Source organism: Mirounga leonina, unplaced genomic scaffold (assembly GCF_011800145.1).
Source record: "Mirounga leonina isolate KUSES-001 unplaced genomic scaffold, KU_Mleo_1.0 Mir_91, whole genome shotgun sequence".
Taxonomy (NCBI): domain Eukaryota; kingdom Metazoa; phylum Chordata; class Mammalia; order Carnivora; family Phocidae; genus Mirounga; species Mirounga leonina.
In genome coordinates this window covers 44,385,208-44,400,453 of record NW_023270839.1, presented here as the reverse complement: position 1 = coordinate 44,400,453, position 15,246 = coordinate 44,385,208, and the positions used below count along the sequence as shown (strand labels likewise).

The window sequence follows — 15,246 nt, the reverse complement described above, 5'->3', positions numbered from 1 at the left end:
TGGATCCAGGTGGAGAGGGGCTGTGTAGTGAGGGGGCCCTGCTGCTCCCTGCTCAGCACTGGGGAGGGTGCAGAGAGGCATTCGGGGCTCCAGAGCCCCGTGTGGAAGCACATTGCAGAGAGAGCGCCCGTCCATATGGGCGGCAGCATCGGCCACGTGCGCTCACCCCCCTGCTCCTTCGAGGGAGTCCCACTGCACCCCGCCCCCCCAGAGGCTCTGCCCCTATGACCGGCCCCTGGTTTCCCAGCCTGGGAGTGATCCAGAGACCCTGTGAGGACTCCTGCTGTTTTTCTTTGCCAGAATTCCTTTTTTCTTGGAAGAATGAAGCGTCCCTTCCCCATTCCATCTGTCCTCTGTAGGGAGGTGAAGGACAGCTCCACCCATCCCAGAGCAGGGAAGGTCCTGTGACCCAACTCAGGAAGCCCCAGCCCCGGGGACTAGTCCCCACAGGGACTGAGCCTTCACTGTCCAAGTGCACACGCGCATGGTAGCTCAGGCTCTAGAAGCTTCCTCCCCCCTTGCCTCACTTCCCCACTCCCCTGCCCCCTTTCCCAGAATCGCTTTCCAAAACCTTCCTTCCAGGAAGGACTCAGGAAGGCCACTCTGAGTCCTTCCTGAATGGACACGCAGAGACTAGGAGAGAGAGAAACGCCTCTCCCCCCCTCCCCCCCTCCCCCCCAACAGGCTTGCTAAGAGCTAACTAGAGCTGCCCACGATGGGTGAATTTGGCCACCAGCCTCTCCCCTCTCCTTGCCCCCCCCTTCTCACCTTTAAAAACAGAGCCATGATGGTGGGTGCCGACAGTGTGGCTCGCGGAGCGAGCTGCGATCCGGTCTATCTCTGCAACAGTGGGCAGTGAACCAGGGTGGAGGCACGGCTTAGAAGCATTTAAAAGAACAGACCAGATGTTCACTGAGAAACATGGATGGATCTTAAAACCATAGCCCTGAGGGCCCATAAAGTAAAATTAAATACAAATGGAGGTAGTTAAATAAGGTAGTCTGCAAGTCCCCTCTTAGTCCTGTATTTGTAGAAGGCAGTGTGAATCCGGGAAGTCAGAAATACGAAAGTCGTGTTCTAGCCACGGAGCCCCCATCCTTCCCCATGGTGGGCTACTTTTGGAGGCATTAGCTCTGATGCTCCTGGGCTGCCCAGTCTGCTCTTGGGCAAAGTCCCAGGTGTTCACAGGAACCAGGACTTGGTTTCAAATCCCAGATTTGCCATATACTAACACTTTGGACAAGCCACTTAAATTCTCTGAGCCTCAGTTACCTAACCTGGGAAACGAGGATAATAATCCTCATAAAGTGCGTGGGACAGGGCTTGGCTCACAGTAAGAGCCCAAGAAATGATGGGCAGCTCTCTTGCCTTGTGCGTTGGCAGCGTTATTCTGGAGTGGGAAGAAGGCCGTGCTTTTCATCCCATGGCAGGAAATGTCAAGGACTCTGCCAGTGCGGAAAAGCGCAGGAGGGAGGGAGTGGAGATCTGGATACTGTCCACAGCCTGTCAGCCTCTGCTGGGTGTCCTCCAGCAGTTAGTCGTCGCCTGGACCAACCTTGCATCTGAGGACACACTGTCCACCCACCCCCAACCAGGGGCGGTCACTGGACTGGGCTCAGCCTATCAGAATTCCTGGGCCCCGGGGATTAGTCATGGTGTGAACACCCAAGCAAGGCCACTCCCGAGTCCTTTCCTGAATGGACACGCAGAAACCAGGACAGAGAGAAATGCCTTTTCCCCTGGGCTTGCTAAGAGCCAACTAGAGATGCCCACGGTGGATGAGTATGGCCACCAGCCTCTCCCCATTGGGGCTGGGCACAGTCTGTAGGCCAGGCCCATTTTCCAGAGCAGCTCTTTCTTCCCTTGAGGACATTCAACTCCTTAGGATTGTCTAACTCAGGACCTCAGTGCAGCCCACTCTTCTCTTCTTGCTGCCCCTCCATAATCCAGAGAAGATGTGGCTGAGCCACTGCGACATGCTTGGAATGCAGAGAGCTCGGGCATCCCTGTGGAGCTCGCTGTCCAGTGGAAGAGGAGGTGCGCCTGCATCTGTGTGCAGCGTGCGGGGACGGGGGAGCGGAGGGGCCACAGGAATGGGAGGAAGGCCACTTGTCCCCATTAGGTGGGCTTGGGGGCTCCGGGAGGCTGCCGGGGACAAAGGGTTAGCTGAAGCCTGAGCAGAGGGGGATGAAAAGGTGGGGCAAGGAAGGTGCACAAGACAGATGGAGCAATTCCTGCAGTGGTCCCGAGGTGAGCAATGCATGCAGCCCCCCAGGGCCGGGGAGGAAAGTGAAGGCAGGAGCCTCTGGATCCATTCCAGAAGCCAGAGAGTCTGGTCTTGTGGCAACGGGAATCAGGGAAGGGCTTTGAGCAGAGGAGTCTCAGGGCAAAACTAGTTTTGCAGGGGAAAGGGCAGAAGGGAGGAAACCGGGTCTCCTAGGTAGGAGCTGTACCAGGTGGGACGGGAGGGAGACACTGGGCAGGGGGAGGGGGGTGTTGAGGATGTAGACCAGGAGATGGAGGTGTCAAGGAGAATTCGAGGCATCTTGCTTTGTCTTAGGGGTGTGGTGGTGTGGGAAGCTCAAGGAGATGGGAGCTTAGGAGAGAACTAGATTCTTAGGGAAGGCAAGCATGGCAGAACATGGTGGACACCACGATGGTTGCCCAGACCCCCCTTCATTGCAGGGCCTGCTCCCAGCTGCAGGGAGCCTGTGGGGAGGCAGCTGGTAAGGGTCAGCCCCTTCAGGAACTGCCTCGCCCCCAGTCAAGCCCCTTTCCGTGGCGCCCACAACCTTTGACGTGAGGGTATGAAGTCTTGGCATCTCGGATGGCCTGGGGACAGCTGTGAAGGGCCATTCTAGCTTCACGGCTTCTGCGGCATTGGGCGAGGCTCCCTGTGGATCTGATTGCAGCTTCTCCCTCAGTCCCCTTCTGCTTCCTTCCTGTCCCTTCCACTGGTGCTGATCCCACCAGATCCTAGAGGCTGCCTCCTGGTGGCCCCCAGTGGACCCCGTCCCTCATGTCCTCATCCCTTTGCAGAGACCTTGCTGCCCCTGTCATGCAGAGGTGCAGACGATGTCTCCTCCCAGGAATCTGAGCTGGCTCCATATCTTGTCTTGTTTTAATTTTTTTTTTTAAAGATTTTATTTATTTGAGAAAGAGAGAGAAACAGCATGAGAGGGGATAGGGTCAGAGGGAGAAGCAGGCTCCCTGCTGAGCCAGGAGCCCGATGTGGGACTCGATCCCGGGACTCCAGGATCATGACCTGAGCCGAAGGCAGTTGCTTAACCAACTGAGCCACCCAGGCGCCCTCTTGTCTTGTTTTGATCAAGTGACCTCCTGGGACTTCTGAGTCCAAGCCAACGTGGACTCACCAGTTTACTTCTTTTTTGTGCTTGGAACCCAGCTGCCGTATAAGCAAGTCCAGGCCGTCATGCTGGAGGGCGGCTGTGTGGAGGGGAACTGAGGCACCCCTCTGACACCCAGAACCATGGCCCCAGATGCATGAATGAGGCCACATTGGATCCCCCAGCCCCAGTGGGCCACCCCAGCCAACACCACACGGAGTAGAAACATGCTTTCCCTTCTGAGCCACCCAAAACTGGCCCATAGAATTGTCAGCTAGAAAATCATTGCTTGAAGCTGAAGTTTTGGGACGATCTGTGATTCAGCAGTAGGTAAGCGAAGGACGCGGCCGCACCACCAGGAAAGCGCCGTAGCTCGTGATCAGGTAGGGCGACTATGTAGGCATTGGGAAGGCTCGGGGGGTGGCCTGCCTGACAGCTACCTCGGGGTTAAATGCAGCCTTCCCGTCCCAGAATGAGGTTTTGTGCTGTCATCCCCAAGCCCATCAATGCTGATCTCCTCTCCACTCCTAGAACAGGGAGACACCAGCACTATTACCTCTTAAGCCTCCCCGTGTCTGCAGAGAGAAGCAACTGGCTGCCAAAGGAGCAAATGAGGGCCAGCCGTCTGCAGACACATCCATCGTCCTGTGCTGCTCTGGGCGGGACCCGGTGTAGAATTCCCTTCTGTGGGAGCTGGCTCAGAGCGCATCCATCTTCCCAAGCTCATTAGTCATCTGATCATTTTCACGCTGTCCCAGTGGGGAATAAAAGCCATCGATAAATCACAGCACTGCTGCAGATTACATGAAATGACCTGGGCAGAGTGCTGGCCGTGCCAGTCGCCGTGACCACGAGGGCCGGGGCCAGGGGTGCTCGGCGCTCCCACCCCGCCCCACGGCCCTCGATGTCCTCAGTGTGGTTAAAATCCAGGAGCCCACGAGCCCCGGGCTTGTCAGAAGGCCCGAGGTCAGCCTCTGCATTAGCTGTGTGACATCGAGCGGGCTGCTTGGGCTCTCTGAGGCACTGGGCTCCTCATCTGTGACATGTCCAGAAATCCTTGTTGTGAGAACTAGGTGAGAAAATCCATGTGAGATTTGCACACCAAAAAGTGCCATATACGCATCGTTATGGTTACTTCAGGGCAACCCGGACACCTAGAAAGTACGATGGGGGAGATGGATGAGGCTGGAATGTCATGAACCATCACATCTAATTACTTACTGTTCGTTTCCTCACGTTTCACATGGACCTGGTAGTATTTTTTTTTTTTTAAGATTTTATTTATTTATTTGACAGAGATAGACAGAAGAGCACGAGCAGAGGGAATGGCAGAGGGAGAGGGAGAAGCAGGCTCTCTGCACTGAGCAGGGAGCCTGATGCGGGACTCGATCCCAGGACCTTGGGATCATGACCTGAGTCGAAGGCTGATGCTTAACCATCTGAGCCACCCAGGCGCCCATGGACCCAGTAGTATTTGCCCCATCGGTTTCCCAGAGCGATTGCGAGGCTCAAATCAAATTACATTTAGGGGAGCCCTCCGACAGATTGGGAAGTTGTACCCATGTGAGATGCTTGCCCAAGTCATTCCTTCTCTAAACTTGGTCGTACGGTTTTAGTTCGTTTTTGTCAATCTTCCTGTTTCTCCAGTTCTTGGTATCATCGAGAATCTTCCCCAAGACTTCCTAAGGCCATCAAGAAAATCTGGACCAGTTGGTTTTTCTGGAAGGAAGAAGAAGCTACCATTATTGTGTATTCACTATATCTCAGGCTTTTTGAAGTCACCTCATTGAACAGCCTTTTGAGACGGGCATCATTTGTCTCTGTTTTCACCATGGAGGGACAGGGGACTCAGAGATGCCGAGTATCTGCTCAAAGTCACAGAGCTGGAATTTGAACTCAGTTCTGGCCTATCATGCCTCACTGGGGACTCAAGACCGCTGTTCTTCTTTCATTAGAGATGCTCTCAATTTACCTACATTTCCACTGCCGCCTTCTTCATTTTTGACCTTTCTTATAACAATTAAGACTCCTTTAGTTAAAATTCTTTTCTGGATTCAAGCATCCCATGAAATTGTTAGTAGTCCACACAATCAATGGTGACAAAAAACACGATGAACTGATTCAAGAGGTGGACAGACTTGCCCCTGGATGCATCATTCTATCATGCACTTCTGAACCAAGGAACTAATTCAGAGGACCCACAGTCTCTCTGGAATGTTTGAGAACATGAGAATGTTTTCTTTTTAAACAAAGGATGGATGGTTTACTTATGGGAGAAAATTAGTATATCTACTGGGTTCAAGAGAACCTAGTCAGGAGCACCCTCCCACCCTACCCTATTTTCTGAACGTACTGAGAAAACAGACAAGAAAGTAAGGCAGATAAACATCAAAATAGCTCCTTTACTAAAAGTGAATTTGATATTTGGGCTTTCTAATCCCAAACCTCAGATTTTGATGGATGCACCCACCCAGAAGCACTGGCTTGCAAAATTTTGCTCTTGGAAGAGCAGAGCAGAAGATGTGCTTCCTCGGAGTGACCTGTTCCCAAGAGAAAGGGCAGAAGAGGCTGGACTGCGCATACTAGGCTTCTCTCTTCTCCCTCACCAATCTGAGGGGACCAGAGTGTTACCAAGTGTTACATCCTCCATGGGGAATGAGATGTGAGTGGGGAATAAGCTTGCCCCCCCCTGACAATGACACTGGGGTTTGATGAAAACTGTAAGACTAGCTGGAGCTTTGTAGAATTTTCCAGAAAATATTGTATTTAATTGTTGAAGGGAAAGGCAGTCGAAAATGAGTCTTTTAGGTTGAGAAAACAGGGATCAAGGAATAAAGAGGAAACAATGAAATTTCTCTTTCCTCAGAAATTGCTACTTAATAAATGTCCAAGACACTCTTGTAAACTGAGTAGGCTATGAGAAATGGTTGAGAGAGGGGACCCCAATAACCCCAATTTGGAGAGCCTTTGGAAGTTGTTGTAAAAAGAATGCCTCAGCTTGATTCTGAAGGCTGTCCCAGGAGAGGGAGAAAGTGCCTTTGGCCAGACTTCATTTGACTCATGTCTCAAGAAGTGAGCCAGTCTATCCCATGTAAAAAAATTCCACTGAGAGCATTCATGGCATAGCTTTTATGCTAAATGATTGATTCTGTCTGAATGATAGACGTTTGTAAGAGCAACTATAGTGACATCTGGTAATAGCAGGCTAGATAATTTGGATTAACCCTCCCATTTGGCATAGAAAGAAATACCCAGACAAAATATCATTAAAAAAAATCTACTGGAAGCATACAGTCAGCTGATGTGATTGTGAAGAGTCCTGGGGGAGAACAGAAACCCAGAGGGATGCCTTCAGAATTTGGGACTTTTGGAGTGTGTTCTCTGACCAAAATGGAATTAAATGAGAAATCAGTAGTGATAAGACATGTAGAAAAAACTCACAGATTGGAAATTAAACAATACAGTTCTACATAATTCATGGTCAGAGAAAAAAATACCAAGGAAATTTAGAACTGTTTCAGACTGCCTGATAGTGAAATATAATATTTAAATCTGTGGATTTAGCCAAACTAGTGTTTAGAGGGAAATATATAGCTTTAAATGCTTATAGTAAAAAAAGATGAAAGGTCCAAACAAAATGCCCAAGCGTGCCATTTTCAAAGCTAGAGGAAAACAGAAAAAGATAGAACAAAGTAAACCCAAAGTAAGTAGGAGGAAAAAATAAGAAAGATAAGAGCACAAATCAATGTAGAAAAGATCAAGTAATACAAAAAATTAACAAGTTCAAAAGTTGTTTCCTTGAAAAAGATGAACAAAATTGGTAAATTCCTGGTCATGAAAATATAGAGAGAAACAAATGACTAATACCAAGAATAGTGATGGGTTATTACTATAGACACTATAGACGTTAAAAAGTTTGTATGGGAATGTTATAAATAACTTTATACCAACAAATTAAATACTACAGATAAAATCGATATATAACTTTAAAAATAATATTTACAAGAACTGTCACAAAATGAAACAGAAACTCAGAATAGCTCTATATTATACCTATTAGATAAATTTAATTTGTTGTTAACAAAACACTTCCCACAAAAAAACCTCCAGCCTGTAATATCTTTTTTTAGATTATTTTTATTTTTTTAATTTTAATTCCAGTGTAGTAAACATCAGCTTCTAATATCTTTATTGATAAATTCTATAAAAACCTCCAGAATGAAATAAAATAATACCAATCTTAGGTCAAATCCCTTAGAAAATAAAGGTGGAACCACTATTGAACTAATTTCCTGAAGTCAGCATAACCCTTATATCAAAATCTGTGCAACATATTCCAAAAATAATTTAAAATTACAGACCAATACCCCTCACAAACCTTCGACACAGAAGTTCTTGACAAATTTTAGCCAATTGAATCCAGCAGTATATAAAAAGGATACTATACTATGACCACCTAGGGCTTCCCCTAGTATTGCAAAGTTGGTGTAACATTTGAGAATGAATGTAATTCATCGTATTAACAGAATAAAGGAGAAAACAATGTGATAATTTCAATAGATGCAGAAAGTGCATTTGAAACATTTAATATGCATTCCTAGTAAAATCTCTTAGCAACTGGGAAAGAAGGAAACGTCTTCGAACTCCTTTGGGGCATCTATGAACAAATTGCAGCTCATCCTTCATGGTGAAATAGTGAATGCTTTGCTCCTAAGACTGGGAAGCAAGGTAAAGATTCAACTCTCATTGCCACCATTCAACATTATACTGGAGGTCCTAGACAATGAAATAAGGCAAGAAAAAGAAATAAAAGGTATACAGGTTGAAAAGTGAGAAGTAAACTGCCTCTATTTGCAGGTGCCATGATGTTTTACACAGGAAATTCCAGGGACTTTGTCAAAGAGCTACTACAACTAGAAAGTGAATTTAGCAGCTGCAGGACACAGGTATAATATGCAAAAATTCATCGCAATTTGTATGCTCTCAGGGAACCTATAGGAAGATGAAATAAAATGACTCATTTAATAAGGTGTCAACAACATAACATACTTAGGATTAAATATAACAGAAGACTTGTACACTGAAAATGGAAGAACACTGTTGAGAGAAATTAAGGATTTAAACAAATAGACAAATAATACCGTGTTCATGGACTCAAAGACTCAACATTGTTAAGACGTCAATTCTCTCTAGATTGGAATATTGAATCTATTGATCAATCTAAATCCAAGCAGGCTTTTAAAAACCAGAAATTGATTCACCGAAATTTAAATTTTGAAATTGTAAAGCACCATAAAAAGCAAATACCATTTTGAAAAAGAAGGAAAATGTTGGAGCACTTAAACTATGTGACTCCAAGACTTACGGTAAATAAGACAGGGTGGCATATGGACATGCAGGTCAGTGGGAGAGGGAAGCCCAGATAGTACCACACACAGAGAAGTGATTGCTTTTTGACAAAGCTGCCAAAATAACTCAACGGAGAAAGAGTAGCCTTTTCAACAGTTGGTGTTCACATAGCTCAACACGCCCCAAACTATACACCTAAAATGGATTCTTATATTCAAAATATATACACATTTTTTACAAATCAACGAGAAAAAAAAATACACAAAACAAACACCTAATCCAAAATGGAGCAGGAGATTGGAACAGACGCTTAAAAAACAGTTAATGAAGATATGCAGATGTGCCCAGCGTCATTATCAGGGAAATGCAATCTAAAACCCGAATGAGCTTCCCCTATGCAGCCCCCAGAATGGCCAAAATGAAAAGATTGATAAAACTAATTGCGATTTTGGTGAGAATGTAAACTGGTAAAACCACCTTGAGAAACAATTCGATTTTATTGACTACACCTGAAGACACACACGCCCCTTGACTCAGTCGTTCTGCCCCGGAATACGCACACAACAAACTTGATACACAGGCGTGCAAGAGCCAGATGCGAGAGTGTGTAAGGCAGCATCATTGATAATAGTCCAAATAAACAACCCACAGGTTCACCAACAATAGAAGGAATAACTGCAATGTTAAGCACTTCATACAAAGAAATTCTCAGAGCAAAGAAAATTGAGTAAGCGACAGCTTCACAAAACGGTGCGGATGAATCTTGCAGACGTATGTTGAGTCAATCAAGCCGGACACAAAATAGAACATCGGGCGATTCCACTCACATACTGTTAAACAAACCAACAGGCAAAACCGAAGTCCGGTGTTTCGGGATGCGTGCGGGTTGGCAGCCCTATAAAGAAAAGCAAGAAAGTGACTACCTCGGAAGGCTGTGTATCCGGCTGCCTTCCAGCAGGGGGTGGAAGACTGCGGACGGGGTGGCCTGCAGGATTCACTAGAGGAGTTAGACCTTAGGCGGTGGTGGGAAAGGCTGGGGGAGTAGAGGCTCAGAAAGGCGAGTTGGAGGAGGAAGAAAAGCGGCTACCCAGCCCCCCGGAAGCACTGTGGGGCGTGCACGGGGCCGACTCGCACACTTGGTGCAAGAGCCAGAAACCGGGCGCGCGCGGCGGCTGGACCGGGGTTGGTGGAGGGGAGAAGTGTGCAGGAGGCGGGCGCCTCGGCACAGCTGCCTTGTCTGAGTCCGCAGCTGGATGTCCAGCTGTGAAGGGGGCTGCCCGCTGGGCCAGCAGGCAGGAAAAAGTGAGGACAAGCTGCGATGCGCAGGGCCCTCTGCGTCTGTCCGCCACCACATGGAACCGTGATGATCTTCAGGAAGTCATGGCTGCTCTTTGACTTCTACCTTGCCAGGCTTGCACAAGAGAAATAACCCGAACGCTGGGGAGGGAAACGAACTCTGAGTTCCCCTCTGAGGTCCGGGGAAGCCCAATTCCGGATTAGCCAGGTTGGCGCAATCCAAACCCCACGGCTGGCAGGAGGGTGACATCTGCGGGCAGGTTGATGTTGGTGACATAGACGGGGGTACGTGGGGACTTCTGGGGGGCTGGCAACGTTGTATTTCTTGCCCTGGGTGGGGGCCGCACGGATGCTCACTCTGTAGATGCACGTCTTTGTTTTGTGAGCTGAAGGTATGTGAGATTACAAAATCAAGTGTGCTTTGTTTTTGTTTTTTAAAAAGCAACTATGACATACCTCTTTCCACTTCTACCTCAAAGCAACCAGGCCATTCTGTGCTGAGGCTTTCTGGAGAGGAGATGGTGACAAAAATGCAAAATCATCATCATCATCATCATCATCATCTCCCCCCTTGACTTTTTGCATTTCAAAATTGAGCCCTTCGGGCAAGGGAAAATTGCCCTGCCATGCTCCTGTGAAGACTCCTGTCAGCAGTGGGCTTGGATTAAAAGGAAACCCAGACGCAGACATGACTGCAGTGAATCTGTGTTTCCTCATCCACGGTACACAGGAGGAGGCCAAGCAGTCAGGGCACAGGGTGGAGAGATGAGTAACACCGGGGACGCGTAGAGTCACCCACGCAACTGGTTCCTCACCTGAGCGTGATAATGTCTGCGCGGGGAGGGGGGGGCACGTCGGAGCTTCTGCAGCTGACGGCCCCCATTATGCCCGCTGGATGCTCTGAGGATTCGTGCCCTTCTATCTACTGAGACGGGTGCTGCTGTCCTTACTCAGCTGAGAGTGGCTGAGGGTGATGATGGGCCAGGGGCCGTGTCATCTGAGCCTGCGGCCACCTCGCTCTCAGGGGTGCACTGCATGAAATGTGGCTACAAGGGGCAGACCCTACCGGTCCGTTAGGCACCAACACTCGCCTCTTCTGCCATCCTTTGCCTCCCCTCACCCCGCACCACCCCCCCTGCCCGGGTGTCTCTGGGGGTCATGCTAACAGGCCCTAGGACTGGGCAGAGGACAGATTACAAAAGTACTTACAATAGGGACAGATAGTTTGGAAGAAAACAGCATGGGGAAGAAGAGCAAGACTTCTGTCGTCCCTGTTCTCCAACCTCCAGGTAAGAACCGGCCTGCCTCCCTCGGGGCTGCCCTGAAGCACAGGGAGCCCGAGGTGCCATGTGAGAAAGCTATCACACCTGCGTGTCCCCATTGCTGGCTCCGCCCTGTTAGGTCCTGCCCATAGGGGGCACTAAACGGACACAGGAAAGACAGAACCTGGAGAAGGGAAGCGCTCCTTCCGAGGGCTTGCTCTTCCTGAAGCCTTACCCTGGTGGCGGACTTGGTTCCAGCCTCCAGCATCTCTCGAGGCCCCCACAACCAGCCCCTCCCACCCAGCAGAGGTCCTGCAGTGTGACAGCATTTAGGACATGCCCCCTCCTCAGAGATCCCAGTCCCAGCTCTGTGACTCCTCCTCCAACATCCCGACGTCCCAACACCAGCAGGCTGCTACCCGCTTCCGAGAGATCCCTCCTCCAGGGTCCTGGGTTCTGGTAATCTGGACTTCTTCCCTTTGCTCCCCTAGTCCTAGGAGTGGTAGCTGTTTCCTGTGGTTACATCTTTGTATGACATCGGTGGTCCTTCTCCGACTTCTCAGTCCTTTGATGCCTGGCCCTTTGTTGTCAATTCCCTGTAATAAATCCTCTTGCTAACCCCTAATGGGTATGGGTCCCCTTTTGGGGTGATAAAAATGTTCTGGAAAGTGGTGCTGATTGCATAACCTTGTGACTATACCAAAAACCACTGAATCGCATGCTTTAAAAGGGTGAATTTTATGATATGTGAATGATATCTCATTAAAAATATAAATCCTCTGTGATGAATTACCTGACTGGATCCTAACTGATATAGCATTAATCAAGGAGAGTGTGGTGGTTAGTTTTTTGTGTCAACTTGGAGGTTTCACAGTGGCCAGATATCTGACCAACCATTATTCTAAGTGTTTGTGTAAGGATTCAGATGAGGGTAACATTTAAATCAGTGGACTTTGAGTAAAGCCTTCCATAATGTGGATGGGCCTTATCTAATCAGTTGAAGGCCTGAATAGAGTAAAAAGACCAGTCTCCCTTGAGCAAGTGAGAAGTTTCCAGCAGATTGCCTTTGAACTTCATCTCTAACATCTCTCTCTGGTTCTACAGCAGACTGCCTTCAGACTTGAACTGGACCACCTGCTGTCCTGGGTGCCCAGCCCACCAGCCTACCCTGCAGATTTGGGACTTGCCACCCTCCATAACCATGTGAGCCAATTCCTTACACTAAATCTCCTTCTCTCTGTATATACATCCCATTGGTTCAGTTTTTCCAGACAATGCTGACCAATACAGAGAGGTAGCTGTCAGTGGTCCCAGGGAGAGGAGAATGAATCCTGCTGAGACCTAATGGATTGGTGGAGTCTGAGAGTATGGGGCACCTGGGCCTGGTTTTCCTGGTGGTGCTTTGTGAGTGGCAGGACCCCAGAGAACTGGTGGTCAGAGCATCTGGGCAGATGAGGGTCTCAGAGCTTTTCTTAATCCCCTTCATGCAGTGCTGGGATGATTGCCAGGAGCCTGAGGGGGAACCAGACTAGAGAGAGACCTTTGGAGACCATCAACCTTGCACTAGATGGGACAGTGGACATCTAATGATGTCTGCCGGTCTCAGTGATATTGAAGACTCAATAGATCTCCCCTCCCTTTGAAGACTTGGTTCTCTGTAAGTCCTTTGGAACTCAAATGCTACCTCAGAGGAAGTGGGAAGTGTTGCCAAATGGAATGAAAGTAAGTTTCGGCTACTCCAGTAGAATAGAAGCTCCAAAAAGAAATCCACTACAGCTTTGAGAAATTAGAAAAAGTGTTTTTTCTTCTATTTCTGAAGATGTGAATTGGAATTCACAACCACTTCACAAACAGTTGCTTTTATTGGTTTCTTTTCAAGCTAAATTTTGGCGTTTGGGGGGTAGGATATGAAGTGAGTTTTCAGGACTAGAACCTTCATCTGTAACTTCGTTACTTAGTGTCTAGGCAGCTCTGTATATAAAGTTACGACAGTAGTTGGCTGTGGGCAAGAATGTTTGAAGAACTTAAAAAATATGGTCTAAAATTGATACAGTAGAATAACTAAGTCTCCAAATAGCTGTCAAGTTTGAATCATAAGAACAAAAGGAGAGAACTTGATTTATTGGAAATATGGGAAACATGTTGAAGGGGTTCAGGACAGCCCCCCTCCACCCCTGAATGTGCCACTTCGGCATGTGGATTATTTTGAGCTAAAGGCACTTGAGACCCTGCAGGCTGAAGAGAAACTGTCCCTCCCTTAACCACACAGAAGAATCTAAATTGGGGGTCTTTCCCAAATAAGATTATTACTAGAGAAACATGTTACCTGAGTGACCCATCTGTATGGCAGGGCAAACATCTAACTACCAAACATCCACTCTTCTTAACCACCTTGTGAAGTGCACCCCACTAGCCCCTTCTCCTCATTTCGGAATGACATATGTACCTCATTTTGTCTGTCTGGGATTTCCATGTCTGTGTGGATTCTCCCTACCTACGCTATTCAGTGTGATTTTCTCCTATTAATCTGTCTCATGTCAATTCGATTCTTCGTCTAGCTAGAGAGAACTTTGAGGTTGCCCCCCACCCAAGTGCAAAAACACCAGTGGCGCCTGAGCAGGAATGGGCAGTCAGACACACGGAAAGAAGAGGGAGCCTGAGAACAGATCCACACTGGTGGGAACCAGATGTATAACAGAGTGTGGCAAACAACCCCAGGAGAGAACAGACTGTTTAATAAATACCTTTGGAAAATCTTGCTCACTCTGTGAAAAGAAAGTTGAATCCCTACTTCTTACCCTATACAAAGGTGAACCCCACTGAGATTTAAAAGGTAAATTTGAAAGGTGAAACTATAAAGCTAATAGGAGAAATTGTTGAAAGATATATTTGCAATTCAGGGGTAGCCCAGAACCTCTTAAATGAGACCCTCAAAACCTCTCTCCCGAGGGAGAAAAATGAATGCACTTGATGATATCAAAATTAAAGATTTTGTTAAATGGTCTTCATAGATGGGGTTAATAAATAATTGATAGTTTGGGGGGTATTTTTTACAATGTCAAAGCAGATTAGGATAATGGGAAACATTGAATATGAACCCTAAATTAGACATTAGTGTTATATAAATGCTAAATTTGTTGAGTGGAGGAATCACACTGTAGTTATTGTAACAGAATGTCCTTGTTCTTAGATTTACATTGAAATATTTAGTGGTGAAGTGTCTGAGTGCCACCAACTTCTCAAAATATATATTTATAAATCTATATTTATACCTATACCAAAGAAAGAGGGGTGCCTGGTGGCTCAGTCGTTAAGTGTCTGCCTTCAGCTCAGGTCATGATCCCAGGGTCCTGAAATCGAGCCCCGCATCAGGCTTCCTGCTCCAAGGGGAGCCTGCTTCTCCCTCTCTCACTCCCCTGCTTGTGTTCCCTCTCTCGCTGTGCCTCTCTCTGTCAAATAAATAAATAAAATCTTTAAAAAAGAAAGAAAGAAAGAAAGAAAGAAAAAAGAAAGCAAGCAGATATGGAACAACATGACAATTGGTAAATCTATTATGATAGTCATGTCACTTTTTTGTTAGTTTGAGATTTTTCAAAGTAAAAAGTTGGAGAAAATAGCAATAATGTAACACTCAGAATATGCATGGTGCTCTGGAAAATCAACAGTAAAGAAATCAAGAACAATTTAGAAGAACAGGCAGGGGTCTGGAATTAGTTGGATGAGGAAAATAAATACAGTTCTATCTATTGCATGTTTAAATTTATGAGTATAGATTTATTCCTGCTAAATTTGTACTAGCAGCTATGGACCTCCTTAACTCCCCAGGAGCCTCGTGAAAGATAATGCTTAACGCAAAGGACTGGATCCATAATGGAGGAATTTGAGACAGAGGACAGTCTAATGGGGAGGTGGAGTGGATATTCTTGGCCTGGGGGGCGGTGCTGGGGAATTCCATGGTGTAGCACATAAGAGATTTTATGCACGGTCTAAAA

At 47.3% G+C, this 15,246-nt stretch overlaps 1 protein-coding gene across 1 annotated transcript in view; it reads left to right on the top strand.

Annotated features, from left to right (window-relative positions):
- Positions 1 to 12,175, top strand: part of UACA (uveal autoantigen with coiled-coil domains and ankyrin repeats) — a 127,164-nt gene extending 114,989 nt beyond the window's left edge. Inside the window, exon 19 of the mRNA XM_034994639.1 lies at positions 4,995 to 12,175. Coding sequence (XP_034850530.1) covers positions 4,995 to 5,033 — 39 coding nt within the window. The 3' untranslated portion in view covers positions 5,034 to 12,175. The remainder of the gene's footprint in view (positions 1 to 4,994) is intronic.
- Positions 12,176 to 15,246: the final 3,071 nt, after the last annotated feature.